The sequence below is a fragment of the Cyprinodon tularosa genome, unplaced genomic scaffold (assembly GCF_016077235.1).
Source record: "Cyprinodon tularosa strain WSP-4 unplaced genomic scaffold, ASM1607723v1 ctg152, whole genome shotgun sequence".
Classification (NCBI taxonomy): domain Eukaryota; kingdom Metazoa; phylum Chordata; class Actinopteri; order Cyprinodontiformes; family Cyprinodontidae; genus Cyprinodon; species Cyprinodon tularosa.
The window spans coordinates 252,836-270,703 of record NW_024038354.1 but is presented as its reverse complement, the minus strand read 5'-3'; the positions used below and the strand labels follow the sequence as shown (position 1 = coordinate 270,703).

General features: G+C 39.5%; 2 protein-coding genes across 2 annotated transcripts; one reads left to right on the top strand and one right to left on the bottom strand.

The window, feature by feature from the left end:
* Positions 1 to 1,450: 1,450 nt before the first annotated feature.
* Positions 1,451 to 5,373, bottom strand: tma7 (translation machinery associated 7 homolog). The gene is made up of 4 exons (XM_038279672.1): positions 5,223 to 5,373; positions 4,357 to 4,412; positions 2,487 to 2,574; positions 1,451 to 1,873 (listed from the first exon to the last, which is right to left on the bottom strand). Exons 1-4 carry the CDS (start codon positions 5,236 to 5,238, stop codon positions 1,839 to 1,841), a joined length of 195 nt encoding a protein of 64 aa, XP_038135600.1. The 5' UTR covers positions 5,239 to 5,373; the 3' UTR covers positions 1,451 to 1,838.
* Positions 5,349 to 17,768, top strand: ccdc51 (coiled-coil domain containing 51). The gene is made up of 7 exons (XM_038279671.1): positions 5,349 to 5,488; positions 6,857 to 6,934; positions 13,670 to 13,862; positions 13,974 to 14,111; positions 14,215 to 14,379; positions 14,878 to 15,084; positions 16,793 to 17,768. Exons 2-7 carry the CDS (start codon positions 6,930 to 6,932, stop codon positions 17,363 to 17,365), a joined length of 1,281 nt encoding a protein of 426 aa, XP_038135599.1. The 5' UTR covers positions 5,349 to 5,488; positions 6,857 to 6,929; the 3' UTR covers positions 17,366 to 17,768.
* The last annotated feature ends 100 nt before the right edge of the window (positions 17,769 to 17,868 follow it).

Below are 17,868 nucleotides of genomic sequence, written 5' to 3'. Positions count from 1 at the left end.
AGAAAACCACCATGAAAAAGTATCTGAGGTGCACGACCGCTCTGGGCTTCCGTAAGATCCAGTAACTGAGCTCAGGCTCTTTAAATCTCAGCTAAAATCACAGCTGTTCAGAGAGACCTTTAACTCCCAGCTGTTCAACTCTAGATGTTTTCTTTTATGCTTTTATTATTTTAGTGTTTTGAATCATGCTAATATGCATTTTTGTCTTATTTTCCCGTACATTTTTATTTTTTATCTATTTTGAAGCAATGTGTTTTTAGAGTGGCCGTGGCAAACAGAGGATCCTAACCCCTGCTGAAGTGAAAGTTTTCGCCGGTACTGATGCATAGAAAGGTATGGAAGCCCGTTTCCGCCACTCTGTAAAAAAAGAAAAAAAATGATCTCATTATAATTAGATAGTAACTCCTTATGAGATACTGTAGTATCTCAATATAATGAAATGCTAACTTATTATAATGAGATAGTATCTCAATATGAGATACTGTAGTATCTCAATATAATGAAATGCTAACTTATTATAATGAGATAGTATCTCAATATGAGATACTGTAGTATCTCAATATAATGAAATGCTAACTTATTATAATGAGATAGTATCTCAATATGAGATACTGTAGTATCTCAATATAACGGGATACTAACTCAATATGAGATTATTATTTTTTTTTTTTTTTTACAGAGTGGCGGAAACAGGCTTCCATAGAAAGGAAATCAGGCCTCCTGCTGCACTTTCCCCCACCATCGCACAGCAACAAAGGTTAGGAAATCTTTTCTAATTTATTTCGAACCAGTTTTTTTTTCTGTGCTATAGGAAAATGATTGTTATTGTTGATTGGTTTATTAAATAGGAGCTCAGTGAAATTATTCTGCTGATGTTTTTTGTGATAAACATTCAAGTTGGGCATTTTTAATGTTAAAGCTGCTGCTTCCACCGTAATATTTCAGAAGGAGCCAAAGACCACTTCACCATGGCAACCAAACACCCATTTACACAATGTGGAAATAGTAGCAGAGCTGCGTCTCTGGCTTTTCATCAGAAACAGTGCAAACACCAAAGATTCAAAACAGCCCAATTGGATTGTAAATTTGAACTGGTACATTCTACTGTAATAAATGACAATGATTGGGTATCTGTGCCCAGCGCCAATAAGGAAAGGTGTTTTACGGGGAGCCAGTATGTCTAGAAAAGCATCAGATAGAATTGATCAGGCATGTAAAGGAGTATAATGGGTCTTTAAAAAATTGACCCTCCCATAGATGGATTAAACAGCTTTGCATGGGTCACATTTTGGTTTCAAGACAAAGTCCATCAAAATCATTGACTAAAAAAACTGAAAAACATGAATAAATGATGCATAAAAATAAAATAAGAAAAACCTTCAACCATCACCCTCCTAAAGTTGACCAAGCTTGATAGCTTCCTTCCATCAAAACAAAAAAATAAATAAACTGGAGAATTACAAAACAAACTTTATTGACAACTCCCATCTCACAATACAACAAATACTGGATGTAAAGTCAGTTGAGATGATTTGTGATTCATTTTAGAGGGAAGAGCCCATCTTTGATAACATCATTTTTCACTCAGGAGGCGTAACAATCCAAGTTTAATTTTTACAAAAACATTTGATAAACTGTTTGGTGTAATAAGGAAGTAAATAAAGTTTCTTCTTGAGAGTAGCATGCTCCTGCCTACACTGTTCAAGCTAATTAGTCTTTAACTGCACTGGAGTCGGAGCTGGAAGAGCTCAGCACAGGGACGGGGGTCTGAGCGCTGCAGGATTCATGTTTATCAGTGAAAAACAAACTAAGCAGGAGTTAAACATCGATGTCAGAGTCTACTTCTTCCCCGACTTCTTGATCCCGCCGCTGGCTGCAGGGAAGATGAAGCAAAGTGTTAAAGAAAGCAGATAAAATGACTGAGCATCAACTGTGAGTCAGGTCTCTGATTTTTACGTTTACGGAATGAATCAAAAGAACTAAGAGCAACGAACCAAACTTCCAGGTGAAAGGTAAAGCTACTAAGGATTTGCCAGATGTTCGGTGGAACCACTGAGACCCATGTATCAGACCAGAAATATAAAAACAATGCAAAGCCTCTTTAATAAGGTCAGGTTGGATTACTACCTGGTTTCTTAACATAGATGGCTTCCTTCACGCCCGGGGAGCAATCGGGGGCTAATGGTCTTGCTAAGAGACCCAGAGTGCAGGTTGTGGGGATTGAACTGGGTACTTGCAACCTTCTCAGAGCACCGGCGCACTGCTTTAACCCACTAGGCTTTTTTAAGACTATAATTATTCCTAATGCTCTGCACTGAATGCCTGCAGCAGGAATCACCACACAAACATCCCTGAGTCAGAATATCAGTGAACAGACCAAGAGTGTTAGCTTGAATTCAAATTATGTTACCATAGAAACCTTAAAAGAGGAATTATAGATAGAAATATTTATTATAATTTCAATAATAATAATCATCTATTCTTACTTAAAGGTCCTTTTCCTGACGCTTTGGCCTTCAGGGCCTCCATGGCCTTCTGCTCTTCCTTCTGCTTCTGCTTGAAGGCAACGTCTTCCTGCAGGCATACATTTTGATTTATCATGTCATCAACGAGTAACTCTCTCTGTTAAACAGGTCACCTAATCAGAAATAAAGGTAGCGATGCTAATATTTTCCCGAGCAAAGACACCGGTGATCATTTGCATATTAAGATTTCACTTTAATGTTTAAAAACATCTCGTTGAACACTTGTTGGTTAAGAAGACATGTTTCTACAAAAGAAAATCTTATGCTACGTTCACAGCTAAAGCAGCAGAAGCAGCTAGTTTACACGCAGTGCGTTTTGAGCAGCAGGAGCGGCGCCTCATGAGCTCCTGATGCGTTCAACGTAATGGTAATCTGGATGAACTGACTGCACAGACCATGTTTTCAGGAGGACTTTCTCACTTCAACATAGATTCAAACTACTTTTTACCCGCTGATCACAGCTAATATAGCTGCTATTGTTCCAGGCAAAGAAAGGATAGTGTAGCTCCGCCCAACGCGCATCACAACCACTTTTCGGTACTGACCTTTGCTGCTCTAGCTGCAAAGGTCAGTACCGGTCAGAACTAAACCGGTACAAGTAGGGCTGGGTATTGTTCAAAAATTTTCGGTTCCGGTACCAATACCGATACCTTCACTTCGATACCGGTTCCTGAACGATACTTTTTTCGATACCATTTTTATAATATCAATTCGAGAAAAAAAAAAGAAAATCACACAACATAAAAAAGTACAAATCTTGAGTTTTATTTTAAGCTCTGTTTTTCCATTTACATTTTTCCTCTTACATAAAAAAAAAATTCAGTGTCTAATATTCACTGTTAAATTGTGAGGACCTTTTTACTTAGCAGTTTTCCTTTAGAAAAATTACCATGTCTGACAAACAAGCCCGTTGAATGGGATCCTACTGACAGCGCACCGCTGGTATGTGGGGGTCTGAGCGGCTCCGACAGAAATAATATTGGAAGGCTGATATGGATGAACTGACTGCAGTGATTAAGTTTTCAGGTGGATTTTCCCAACATAATAAAACTACTTTATTCCCACTGATCGCAGCAAATATAACTGCCAGGCAAATAAAGGATAGTGTAGCTCCGCCCAACGCGCATCAGAGCCACTTTTGCACTGCGCAGCCAGAGCAGCAAAGCTGCTTCAGCCGCGCGATAGAAGCTGGTACAAGCAGCAAAAAAGAAGCAGCAGACGTGATTTTGCAGCTCCTGCTGTGTCCAGTTTGAAAGCTGCATTCTCCATGAGTGTCTCGCATTATTCACTCCGCTCTGGCTTTGCTCTGCCCACGGGCTGCTGAGAGGAGGATGGTCGCGCTGGCTGCGGTCCGCTCTTCTTGCAGTCAAACACCGAGCGACTTTCTGCTCTTAAATTATTTCCATGCACGATGTATTGCATTGCGCACTATTGGCATCAGTCTTAATAAAGTGAAGCCGCACTTTTGACCTGGGGGGCATTTTAAAGGGGTTCCGCGACGCTCACAACCAGTTCACATGAACCCTGGCTGTAGGCGTGACCACCTGTGTATTTTTCCTGGATGACGCAATCACGTTAAGTGTTACAGCCAATCACCGAAACTTGGTACCGAAAGACGAGGCATGTTTCGATACTTTGTAGAACCGAAGCATTTCGGTCGGTACCATAAAAGAACCGAAGTTCGGTACCCAGCCCTAGGTACAAGCATAAAAAATTAAGCAGCAGGCGCATTTTTGCTGCTTCTGCTGCCTGCAGTCTGAACGTAGCTTTATTCTGTAGCCTCTAACTGAAGTTGTAGAGATGTTTTCTCAGTTGATAAAATGCCACTTACATCATCCATCTCCTTGTTTTGTTTCTTGGGCGCCTTCAGGGGTTTCTTTTTGCCTCCTAGAACAGATTAAAAATAAAAAAAAATTATTCCACCAACATTCTTGCCACTCAATATTTGACAAGTATGTCTGCAAGTATTTAAAGGCAAAACATTCAATAGCATATGTGGATAACAAAATATATAAATGATAAACTTAGTCATTAGATTTTATGTCATAAAAGGACATAACAGAGAGGAAAACAAGAAGAAAATGGACAAGAAGAGAGGGACAATGTATGTCTATTCTATTAACATTTCTCTATCTGTAGAATGGGGCTGTATTATGTGTTATCTTCTCAATTCAGAGGGGCCCCTGCCTGTCTTTGCCTAGGGCCCCAAATTTCCTAAATCCGCCCCTGGGACTAATACAAAATGAAATGAGTTAAAATAGGGAATCAGAGTTTCCAAAAGCCAAGTCCAGAAAGCCACTGCTTAGACGTGTTCTGCTGGGATCTACAAAAACAGCTTAACAATTAATGGATGTAGAATATAATTAGATATTATCAATGTGCCATAACTGCTCCTAAATTATATAAGAGACCGATAAGATCAGACGGAATGACCTCACCGACCGTTAATGCAGATAAATGTGACTCCACAGCCTCCTGATTAATGGCTTTGTTTTTTCTATAATCAACACGTCAATTTCCACATTAAGAAATTGATTAAAATGAAAACAAATGAGTGAAAATAACTGCCAGCAGTTTGCACTTGTTAGCATCTCTTAGCTTCCCTCCGTTTCTGAAGAGCGCGATACAGAAAAGTACAAGGTTTAAAAAATACATATAAATTAACCACGACTAATTTTAACACAAAACAAGCCTCACCTTCTCTGCCGGACATTTTTAAATAGCTTAAATATAAGATAAAATCTGAAAATAACAGAAATTCAAAGCAGTTATTGCTTGTAGTCGGTCTTATCCGCGCTGGTAGGACCCCAGAAGAACTACCGGAAATAGGCTCCTAAAATATGTGCCTGAGCAAAAAGACAGTCGTACCGGTGCTAGCTGCTTCAGCAAACATCAGAAGGAGAAATATTTAAACAAAGTTTATCCCAAGAAGTTAAATACTGTCACCTCTCATTAGGATACAGGTATGTATATTACAACATCCTCTTTAAAATAGATTTATGACAGGCATTGTTTAGACAGTTTTATAACAACAAGGTTAATGTTAGCAATATAAAGCTAGTTAGAAAGGAAACAGAAAACAACGATAAAGAAAGAAAGAAAAAAAAGAGTTTTAATTAGGAAAGCCCAATCACGGCGTGTCCTTTAGTCTGTGTGATTCCAACGGGAAGTATTAAGAGGGTCATTCATGTTTCTATTTTATTTATTGGTTTTCCCCCCTCTGTTAGGGCAGATTCAGGTGTCTGTTAAAAGTCACCATCCTGCTGTTTTAACATTTACTCAGAGTTTTCTTCTAATAACGACAACAGGAGAATATAGAACAACTGCAAACGTGGCTTCTATAGTTGGGTTTAGATTTAAAATGATTCCATCAAGTTAGAAATAGATAGATTAGAAATAGATTAGATTAGAAACTATGATAGAACCAGTGACATTATTGTTATATCATTAGATATTATTAAAAAAGAAAAAAAAAGTTCCTTTAAAGAAAATGTATCTAATTCAAATATGTTGTCAAATATGTTGTAGTATTAGGGCCAGGCAGGAGATTTATTTTCTTCTATTCTTCTGTTCTCTTCTAAAGTCGTAAAGTTACGAAAAATAGTCGTAACATTACAAGAATAAAGTCGGAAAATTACGAGAGTAGATTCGTAACATTACAACGATAAAGTTGTAAAATTGCCAGACTTTCCTCATTGTGGGACAATGAAGGGATTTTCTATTCGATTCTAAAATAGATTATGGGGAAGTGTCGTCATTATTACCCAGTTTGTCGCTTTCTTCTCAGTTGCTGGGTCACAGTTGTTTCTTTAAATGTTCCAAAACATTTAATATATGTATGTAATTTAAAAGTAGAACATATTTGTGTCTAAATAAACTGTTGACAGTTGCCTGGTAATTGTGAAAAAAAAAAATATCTTCCAAAAGGTAAACAATATTCAATGTAAGATCAATTGTTTTTCATGGCAGAATATTTATTAAATTTAGAAAAATTCTGAGAAAAAGTCAAATAGTATCGTGCCTTCAAAGACATTTTTGAAGGGCGTTTAAATATATTAAATACTTAAATGTTAGGTAAGGTACATTAAAATTGTTTTTTTTTTTTTTTGTTTGAAAGTAGATTTGTTTTGCAAAACAGCTGGATATTCAAACTTGGAACTTTGCACATGTTGATATTGGATTCGATTTAATTGGCCTTAATTACCTGGGTAGACACACAACAGGTTCTTCAGGGTTTACATGCGGTGAAATTTATTTGCGGAGATTTAAAGTAAAAAATGTCTTTGACTTAAACATCTATAATATTTAATCCTTTTTTTTTTCTTTTATAGATGTGCTTTTTCTGTTGGCTCTAACGCTGCAGCAATCGTTTAAAAGGTCCACCTCTGACTGCTGACGCTCTCAATGAGGTAAATCAGCTTGGTATGAATTATGTCCAAAAGTGTAGTAGCTGACAATAATGTGTTTTTTTTTTTTTTTTTGATGATTTTGATTTTCTTTAAAATAGTTACATTTTGAGTTATTTAGCATATTAATTTAATATTAATTAGGGTTAAAATTATCAATCAGATTAATCAAAAATTTAAATAATTTGGTAATTAATTTGGATCCTTGCCTAGAGTAATAATAGACGGACTAAAACATGGCATCTTCTGAAAAATATGACCTTCTTACTGTAAGACAACATTCTGCAAATGGTATAATAACTTTCTTCTTAAGATAAAAAAATATAATTATATATATATATATTATTTTTTAAGGAAAAGCACTGTACTTTTCAATGAAGATAACTTTAAACTAGTCTTAACTTTAAAGAAATACACTCTATACATTGCTAATGTGGTAAATGACTATTCTAGCTGCAAATGTCTGGTTTTTGGTGCAATATCTACATAGGTGTATAGAGGCCCATTTCCAGCAACTATAACTCCAGTGTTCTAATGGTACAATGTGTTTGCTCATTGGCTCAGAAGGCTAATTGATGATTAGAAAACCCTTGTGCAATCATGTTCACACATCTGAAAACAGTTTAGCTCGTTACAGAATCTACAAAACTGACCTTCCTTTGAGCAGATTGAGTTTCTGGAGCATCACATTTGTGGGGTCAATTAAACGCTCAAAATGGCCAGAAAAAGATAATTTTTTATCTGAAACTCGACAGTCTATTCTTGTTCTTAGAAATGAAGGCTATTCCATGTGAGAAATTGCTAAGAAATAGAAGATTTCCTACAATGGTGTGTACTACTCCCTTCAGAGCACAGCACAAACAGGCTACTGTGGGTACTATTTAATGAAGATGCCAGTTGGGGACCTGTGAGGCTCAAAACTAGAGACTCTAATGTACTTATCTTCTTGCTCGGTTGTGCAACGCGGCCTCCCACTTCTTTTTCTACTCTGGTTAGAGCCTGTTTGTGCAAAAACATTTGGACTAGGGCAGAAACAATCAGATTAATCCAGTACTGAAATAATCATTAACTAATTTAGTAATCGATTAATTGTTAACTGAAGTATAGAGACTGTAAAAAAAACACAAGATTGTAAAGAAACATATCAACATTTTGCATTTAAGAAAAAAAAAGTTTTAATCTGTCCGTTTTATCCAGAATTCCTCAAGTTGATAAGTTTCAGGTTTACTTGGTTTAGTTACTAAAAAAAACCTTCTTTAAGGAACGTTTTGCTGTCTGATTATTAATCAAAAACATAATCGGCAGATTAATCAATTTGCAAAATAATGAATTAGTTGCTGCCCTAATTTGGACATGACTGCTTTTAGAATAGACCAGGGGTCGGCAACCCAAACTGCTCAAAGAGCCATATTGGACAAAAAAAAAAAAAAGAGATCTGTCTGGAGCCGCAAAAATGGTTGCTGTAATTAAACCTCTGCTTAAGAAACCGTCTCTTGACCCAGATGACTTGGTCAATTATAGACCTATATCCAATCTTCCTTTCTTATCCAAAATTCTTGAGAAAGTAGTTGCCAAACAAGTTTGCGATCACTTCCACCATAATGAACTTTTTGAAGAGTTTCAGTCTGGCTTTAGAGCTCATCATAGCACTGAAACAGCTCTGGTGAAAGTCACTAATGATATTCTCATGGCCTCAGATAATGGACTTGTATCTGTGCTCGTCCTGTTGGATCTTAGTGCTGCATTTGATACAGTTGACCATAATATTCTTTTAGAAAGACTTGAATATTTTGTTGGAATTAAAGGAACAGCACTAGACTGGTTTAAATCTTATCTATCTGATCGAATTCAGTTTGTTCATGTTAATGATAGATCTTCAACACGCTCAAAGGTTACCTGTGGAGTACCACAGGGATCAGTGCTAGGACCAATTCTCTTTACTTTATACATGCTCCCAATTGGTAGAATTATTAGACAGCATGGGATTAATTTCCACTGTTATGCTGATGATACCCAGCTATATCTGTCTATAAATCCAGATGAAGCTAACCCATTACATAGATTACAGGCATGTCTTGAAGACATAAAAACCTGGATGACTCTTAACTTTCTGCTTCTGAATGCAGACAAAACAGAAGTTATAGTCTTTGGACCAGAGTCTCTGAAAAAGAAACTGATTAGCCAGTCACTTCATTTGGATGGGATTAAACTGATTTCAGATAATAATAATAAAGTAAAAAATGTAAAATCCTTATATACGAGGCGTATGGCAACACAGGCTCTAAGTGTTTTATCCCACTATAGAAAAGGAATATATGGGCTTAAATATAATAAGCATTCATGATTAAATGTTTATCCTGAAGCAAATGTCACATAGAAGCCTGAGGTGAGGGAGGAGTTGTGAACGCTCTCGTCTCGCATCGCTTCACCGAGCGCCGCTTCACCACCTTGACTGCGCGGTTTAAGTTTTGTTGCATTGATGAAATTATAGAAACACAATAAAGGAATCTTTCTATGGTGGACGTGTTTCTGTTGGGAGGAGTTTATTGAGTCATGAGGAACCAAGCAGGAAGTGACATCAATTCAATTCAGTTTATTTCTATAGCGCCAAATTCACAACACATGTCATCTCAAGGCACTTTACAGTTCAACCAGATCATACAGTCAAATCGATACAAAGTTTTCTATCTAAGGAAAACCAGTTGATTGCATTGACTCAAATACAATCCCTCACACTAAGCATGCTTGTAGCGACAGTGGAGAGGAAAAACTCCCTTTTAGCAGGAAGAAACCTCCAGCAGAACCAGGCTCAGTGTGAGCTGCCATCTGCTGAGGCCGACTGGGGTTCAAGGAGACAGAAGCAGAGATAGAAAAAGAAGCATAGATACAAAAGGCAACTGTCAACCAGCTCCACAGGCGGCCCCGTCCAGGAAACACACAGCCAGGCAGACGAGCTCCGAGCCAGCTCCCATGTCAGAGGATGAAGAGAGCACATCCAGTTAGTCACAGTCAGAGAAACAGGACCACACTGGAAAACAGGCCGATCTCCAACATCTACAAACAAGGGTGTTGATAGAAGCAGCACAGCTGATGTTTCTTTCCAGGATGACGTCACAGCCAAACAGGAACAGACGAGGCAAAGCTACTCTGAGGAAAAGCAGAGAGAGCAGAAGGTTAGAGATTGAACTAACAGATTCTGCAGAATAGGAGAACAGAGAGAGAATGAAGCAGAATGATGAAATGGGGGTCCCTATGTCCTCCAAAAGTCTAAGCCTATAGCAGCATAACTATAGAGATAGCTCAGGATAACCTGAGCCACTCTAACTATAAGCTTTATCAAAAAGGAAAGTTTTAAAAGTAGTAGTAGTAGCCTTAAAAGTAGACAGAGTGTCTGCCTCACGGACTAAAACTGGTAGTTGGTTCCACAGGAGAGGAGCCTGATGACTAAAAGATCTGCCTCCCATTCTACTTTTAGAAATTCTAGGAACCACTAGTAAACCTGGAGATTGAGAGCGAAGTGCTCTGTTAGGAACATAAGGAACAATCAGATCTCTGATATCAGATGGAGCTTGGCCATTTAAGGCTTTATATGTGAGAAGAAGGATTTTAAATTCTATTCTTGATTTAACAGGAAGCCAATGAAGAGAAGCCAGGATAGGCGAGATATGATCTCTCTTTTTAATTTTCATTAGAACTCTGGCTGCAGCATTTTGGATCAGCTGAAGGCTTTTAACTACAGTTTGTGGACTTCCTGATAGTAAAGAATTACAATAGTCCAGCCTTGAAGTAACAAATGCATGAACTAGTTTCTCAGCATCACCCCTGGACAGGAGATTTCTCATTTTTGCAATGTTCCTCAGATGAAAGAAGGAAATTCTAGAAACCTCTTTGATATGGGATTTAAATGACAGGTCCTGATCAAAAACAACACCAAGATGTTTTACTTTATTATCTGAAATCAGTTTAATCCCATCCAAATGAAATGACTGGTTAATCAGCTTCTTTTTCAGAGACTCTGGTCCAAAAACTATAACTTCTGTTTTGTCTGCATTCAGAAGCAGAAAGTTAAGAGTCATCCAGGTTTTTATGTCTTCAGACATGCCTGTAATCTATGTAATGGGTTAGCTTCATCTGGATTTATAGACAGATATAGCTGGGTATCATCAGCATAACAGTGGAAATGAATCCCATGCTGTCTAATAACTCTACCAATTGGGAGCATGTATAAATTAAAGAGAATTGGTCCTAGCACTGTTCCCTGTGGTACTCCACAGGTAACCTTTGAGCGTGTTGAAGATCTATCATTAACATGAACAAACTGAATTCGATCAGATAGATCAGATTTAAACCAGTCTAGTGCTGTTCCTTTAATTCCAACAAAATATTCAAGTCTTTCTAAAAGAATATTATGGTCAACTGTATCAAATGCAGCACTAAGATGCAACAGGACGAGCACAGATACAAGTCCATTATCTGAGGCCATGAGAATATCATTAGTGACTTTCACCAGAGCTGTTTCAGTGCTATGATGAGCTCTAAAGCCAGACTGAAACTCTTCAAAAAGTTCATTATGGTGTAAGTGATCGCAAACTTGTTTGGCAACTACTTTCTCAAGAATTTTGGATAACAAAGGAAGATTGGATATAGGTCTATAATTGACCAAGTCATCTGGGTCAAGAGACGGTTTCTTAAGCAGAGGTTTAACTACAGCAACCTTAAAAGCTTTAGGTACATATCCCTGTAACAGAGATAGATTAATCACATCTAAAATGGAGGAGGAGATCAAAGGGAATAGCTCCTTAAATAACCTGGTTGGAACTGGATCTAACATACAAGTTGAAGGTTTAGATGAAGACAATAATTTTGCTAATTCAGAGAGTTCAACTGGATCAAAGCAGTCTAAACCCGGTTCAGATTCCATGACTACCTCAGGTACAATCGCGGATAGAGGAGTGCTTATGATCTTATTTTTAATAAGATCAATCTTATTTATAAAGAATCCCATAAAATCATTGCTGCTAAGAGCAGGTGGAATGGACGGTTCAACAGAGCTATGGCTCTGGGTGAGTTTGGCAACTGTATTAAAAAGAAATCTAGGATTATTCTTATTCTCCTCTATTAATGAGGAGAAGTATGCTGCTCTTGCTTTACAAAGGGTCCTCTTATACAGCAGTAAACCATTTTTCCAGACTAGGAAGGACTCTCGCAGGCCTGTGGAGCGATATTTTCTCTCCAGTTTCCTAGCATTTTGCTTCAAAGTACGCAGCTCTGCATTAAACCAAGGAGCAAGCTTTCTATTTTTAACGGTTTTCATTTTCAAAGGAGCTGCGTTGTCTAAGGCAGTACACAGAGAACTAGCAACCCCATCAACAAAATCATCAACCTGTGAAGGGGAATAAGCTATGCTTTTGCACTCTGCAGCACTGCTCAGCGACACAGAGGAGAGAGAAGGTGAAGCAGATTCTTTAAAATTTATAACTGCACTATCTGATAAAGATCTACTAAAATTGAACCTTCTTTTGGGGGAGGAGAACTCTGTTAAAGTAATCCTGAAGGTTATTGGAAAGTGGTCAGAGAGGACAGGGTTGTGAGGAAATACTGTTATTTCTTCACATTCTATGCCGTATGTCAGCACAAGATCCAAAGTATGAAGATGAGAATGCGTGGGACTATTCACATTTTGAACAAAGCCAATAGTGTCTAAGATAGCATTAAAGGCTGCTCTTAAGCTATCGCCTTCAATGTCAGCATGGATGTTAAAATCTCCCACTATGATGACCCTGTCAGTATTTAATACCAAATCAGAAAGGAGCTCTGGAAACTCATCTAAAAATTCAGAGTAAGGACCTGGTGGACGATACAAAGTTACAAAAAGAAGAGGTTTTCTTGCCTTGAAATTTGGATCAGGGAAGTTAAGGGGTAAATGTTCAAAAGAGTTGTAGGTATTAACTGTTTTGCGATTAATCAGAGCTGTGCTCTCTAACCCCGAAATCCCACATCCTCCGTCACCATCGTTCCTTGGTCTCATTAAAATTTTTAGGATTTGGGGAAAAATGGAAGAAAGTTCAGATACCTGCATCAAAGCGCTACCTGTTTGATTTGTGGACGGTTTTCCATCCTTGCAACCAAACTAGCAGCAGAAGTGGAGTTTGGAAATGCAATCCGCTTCTTAAATCTATCTTTGCTCTCCTCTAATTTATCCTGCAATCGCACTTTTTCTCTCACCCTCAGCTTGGTGGTGGGCTGCAGATTTAGCCTTCCCTGGAAATGCCTTTCCAAATTTTTCTTCTTTTTTTTGACACACTCTCATTACAAAGCGAAAATGCAGGCAATCGTTCAGCATTGATTATGAAAGCAAATTAGTCAGCCTATTTGAATCCTCTTTTCTTATCAGCTTTCCTCCTTTTTTTCCTTTTGGAATTCATGGTCCGAGACACACCTGCAGCTTTGTTTGCCTGGCACCGCGCCACACTGGTTCCAAGTTATGACCACTGATCTCTATGGCTTTGATGCAGATTATTGTTTACATTTATTTATAATACAAATGTTTAAAGCATTGGAAAACATTAATTTTTGTTTGCAACCTGCACACCATATAAAAAATAGAATAAAAATGTATTTTCATAAATTTTTGAAAAAGCTCCAGGGTGCCACAAGGGGGGGGGGGCTAAAGAGCCGCAGGTTGCCGACCCCTAGAATAGATTGATTTAATGAATGAAAGGTGTTTTACTCTGTCAGGTACAGAGGAGCTCAGATCCAGCTCTGGGCTCGAGGCTCATGCATGACCGGGCGCTACCTGCCAGGGACGACCGCTCAGGTTCGATCCTACAGCGCTGAGCCGCCATCTCCACCTCCTCCACCCACTAAACCCTCGCTTGATCAGAAGGGTGCTGCTGAGGCGGTGAAAGAACGCACCCTGTCTGCCCTGCAGGTACTAAAGACACTCCACTGGACACCGTCCTGGTTACAGCCTGCATCCAGCATAGATCATCAGAGCAACTTTTAGCTTCGAAAAGCAACCTTGTTTTTTTTCTTTTGTCAGCATGCAGGAGAGCTGGGCCGGCAGTGGAGTCAGAGGTCGGCGCAGACCGCCACCACCACTATGAACTACTGGTGGGGGAGATACGAGGAGTTCGTCGGGCTCAATGAGGTCCGCGAGGCTCAAACCAAAGTCACCGAGGTCAGGAGAGCGAGAACAGTCGTCCTCCAACAGTTTGACTCCAGCAGAAATCTCGTTTTATTAGAAGTTTTAACGTCTGCATGACAGATGTGTGTTCTTTCAGGCGGAATCCGCGTTCATGGTGGCCAGAGGGATTGTCCGTGAGGCGCACACCAGCCTGGAGGCCCTGCAGGGCCGGCTGAAGGAGGTCAGGGACCGGCTGGACAGAGTCTCCAGGGAGGAGGCTCACTACCTGGAGCTGGCCACCATGGAGCACAAGCTGCTGCAGGTCAGAGCAGAAGAAGCGCGGCTGGAACCTCACCTTCCCACTTTATTGAAAACGCTTCCTGGATGGGAAGCGTAACGTCTTCAAACTTGGAAACAAAGTCCAGTGGTTTATTTGTTACCTTTTTTGGAATGACTTCGACCTGAATGATTGAGAATCATGACCAGCATGTACCAAGATTGTAAAAAAAATTAATATTTTGCATTTAAGATAAAAAAACAACTTTTTCTTATGTAAATCTGCTCCATCCAGAACACCTCAAGTGAAAAACCGGTTTGATTTGATAAAAAGTTTTCTTTAAGAAACGTTTTGCCGTCAGATTATTAATCGAAAAAATTATCAAGAGATTAATCGATTACTAAAATACAGACATTATTTAGTACTTTATATGTATTTATTTCAGTAGTTTTGGCCGTATGAGTTTAAATCAAATCAGAAGAAATGAAAGCCTATGGATAAAAAGCTGCACTAACTGCTGGCCTTTTCTCCTCCCGACTGCAGGAGGAACGCCGTCTCCGGACTGCCTACGAGAGCGCAGAGAGTTTGGAGAGGGAAAAGTTTGCCTTGTTTTCGGCGGCGGTTCGAGAGAGCCACGAGAAGGAGAGGACGAGAGCGGAGCGCACCAAGAACTGGTCCATCATCGGCTCTGTGCTCGGAGCACTGATCGGGGTCATGGGGTCAACGTACATCAACCGGGTCCGCCTGCAGGTAAACGCAGACGGAGGAGAGTCTGTTCACAACTGGAGCGCAGCTACAAGGCTACATGTTAAAAGAAGGAGAGGAGGTAGATGAGGGAGCGGCTGGCAGCTTCAAGGACGCTAAACTCCAGCTGTGGTGGAGGTAGAGAGAGGTGGGACTTGTCGTGCGCTGCAGCTCCACCTAGTGGTAAAATGTCGCTTACTTTAAAGCAACAGCGTTTAATAAATTAGGCTTTAATGTAAGGAAGAGGATTAGGGCCACTGGGAAAAAAAAAAAGTTAACTGATTTTTTAATTTTATTTCAGTTTAATATGGTAAAAAAGTCAGAATTCTGACTTTTTTCTCAGAATTCTGACTGTTTACATTTGATCACTGCTGAACTTAAGGTCGTAGGGAAATTATTATTAAATGTCAAATCATTCTGGCTTCAACATCTATATAAATGTACTCTTTATCAGATGAAAATTTAGAAAATTTATATTTAAAAAAAACCCGTCTTAAAATCTGTTTCTTTTTTTTCTTTTCATTATCCTGTGCACAAAGACACCATATTAAAATAAACAAAATACATTTTTATAAGTGTATTTTGTATATTTTTATGTATATAATTATATACACTACCGTTCAAAAGTCCTCCTGTTTGTGCTGTCCTCCCTTCAGAGGACAGCACAAACAGGCTCTAACCAGAGTAGAAAAAGAAGTGGGAGGCCGCGTTGCACAACCGAGCAAGAAGATAAGTACATTAGAGTCTCTAGTTTTGAGCCTCACAGGTCCCCAACTGGCATCTTCATTAAATAGTACCCACAGCAGCCTGTTTGTGCTGTCCTCTGAAGGGAGTAGTACACACCATTGTATGAAATCTTCCATTTCTTAGCAATTTCTCTCATGGAATAGCCTTCATTTCTAAGAACAAGAATAGACTGTGGAGTTTCAGATGAAAGTTCTCTTTTTCTGGCCATTTTGAGCGTTTAATTGACCTCACAAATGTGATGCTCCAGAAACCCAATCTGCTCAAAGGAAGGTCAGTTTTGTAGCTTCTGTAACGAGCTAAACTGTTTTCAGATGTGTGAACATGATTGCACAAGGGTTTTCTAATAATCAATTAGCCTTCTGAGCCAATGAGCTAACACATTGTACCATTAGAACACTGGAGTGATAGTTGCTGGAAATGGGCCTCTATACACCTATGGAGATATTGCACCAAAAACCAGACATTTGCAGCTAGAATAGTCATTTACCACATTAGCTATGTATAGAGTGTATTTCTTTAAAGTTAAGACTAGTTTAAAGTTATCTTCATTGAAAAGTACAGAGCTTTGCCTTCAAAAATAAGGACATTTCAATGTGACCCCAAACTTTTGAACGGTAGTGTGTATATATATATATATATATATATATATATATATATATATATAAAATTAATTCTGGTCTATAGATGATGATTGTCTGCTGGGGATTAGATCCTAACCTCTGGTTGGATGGCCTCTTGCCATCGCTCTGATCTTTAGCAGCCTCCACTGATTCCCTGTCAGAGTTAAGGTGGCATTTTCATTCAAAATATAATAAAAACCATAAATTAGGGCTCCATTGATGGAAACCAAGCCTCCTAAATATGCAGACACATTCAGACGTTTGAACGAATATCTTCAGTATCTATTTGAGCCTAAATGAATAATATTGACCCAGTCATTTAGTGGATTCTATCCTTTTGTCTGCAGGAGTTGAAGAATCTTCTTCTGGAGGCTCAGAAAGGTCCAGAAAGCCTCCAGGAGGCCCTTAAAGTCCAGGCTGGGAACCATCGCTCCCAGCAGGACGAGCTGCGGCTGCTCATCGACAGCCTCCGGGTCACTCTGGCTGACGCCTTAACACAGAGGAAGGGCGCCCCCCAGAGGACAGAAGAGCCAACTTCAGCTCCACCTTCTCTTTCTGCCTTACAGGACCTTCGGGTCCACAACCAGAAGATGGAGTCTGTGCTGGAGACCCTGCCGGCCCAGCTGGGGCGGCTCCAGCAGGGCGTCGGTAAAGTCGAGGGCGAAATGCTGACGGTGAGGAAGCTGCTGGAGACGGAACCACAGACCGCAGCGCTGACCCGAACACCAGCCGGCAGCCCGCAGAGAGCAGAACCAGAGGAGCGGCGGGGGTCTGAGGCGGTGCTGGCAGGGCTGGAGGACACCAAGAGGACGCTGGGAGAAAGAATCCAGATAAACACGGCTTATAACGCCGTGTTCGCCTACACCGCCGCCGCCGTTACCGTCTCTGCTGTGTACCTGCTGCTCAGAGGAACGGGTTGAACTGGACCAGAACAAAACACGGTGGATTAAGTCTAAATGCAGAATAATCTCTCACTCCCTGCTGACAAACACTAAAAAGCAGTTACCCTGGACACGCCTCACTTTTAATCCCTTAATTATTTTGGTTTTCTCTGAAAGTTTTAGGAAACCAACTGTATGGGATCGGTTTGTTCCCAGTTAATCGAAGGAAATGTTTGACTCAGATTTTAAATCATCAGGATTTGCAGTCAAATGAATAATCTCTTCAATAAATCCTCTACAGGGACCCAGTGGTGTTTATGCTCACTTTAAAACTTGTATTTGTTCATTACTGTCTGCAGTAGAACCTCTCAGATCCTGGAGTACTTGAACATATTTCTGTGTGCGCTGGTAACGCCTCTTTATTAAAAGGTCGACTGGGAAACTTTATGTCTCCTTTCTTTCAACACTACACTAGTAGCCATTCAAAATTGCACTTCCAGAATTCACCACTGTTTGGCGCCATTTTCCTTTTGTCTCTGATC

Bases quoted from the DNA above. Each gene is read 5' to 3' on its own strand.
- tma7 (XM_038279672.1), bottom strand. The intron at 2,575-4,356 runs GTAAGTGGCATT...GTATGCCTGCAG, and splicing joins AAAACAAGGAGATGGATGAT to GAAGACGTTGCCTTCAAGCA. The intron at 1,874-2,486 runs GTAAGAATAGAT...TCTTCCCTGCAG, and splicing joins GTCAGGAAAAGGACCTTTAA to CCAGCGGCGGGATCAAGAAG.
- ccdc51 (XM_038279671.1), top strand. The intron at 14,380-14,877 runs GTCAGAGCAGAA...TCCCGACTGCAG, and splicing joins TGGAGCACAAGCTGCTGCAG to GAGGAACGCCGTCTCCGGAC. The intron at 15,085-16,792 runs GTAAACGCAGAC...TTTTGTCTGCAG, and splicing joins TCAACCGGGTCCGCCTGCAG to GAGTTGAAGAATCTTCTTCT.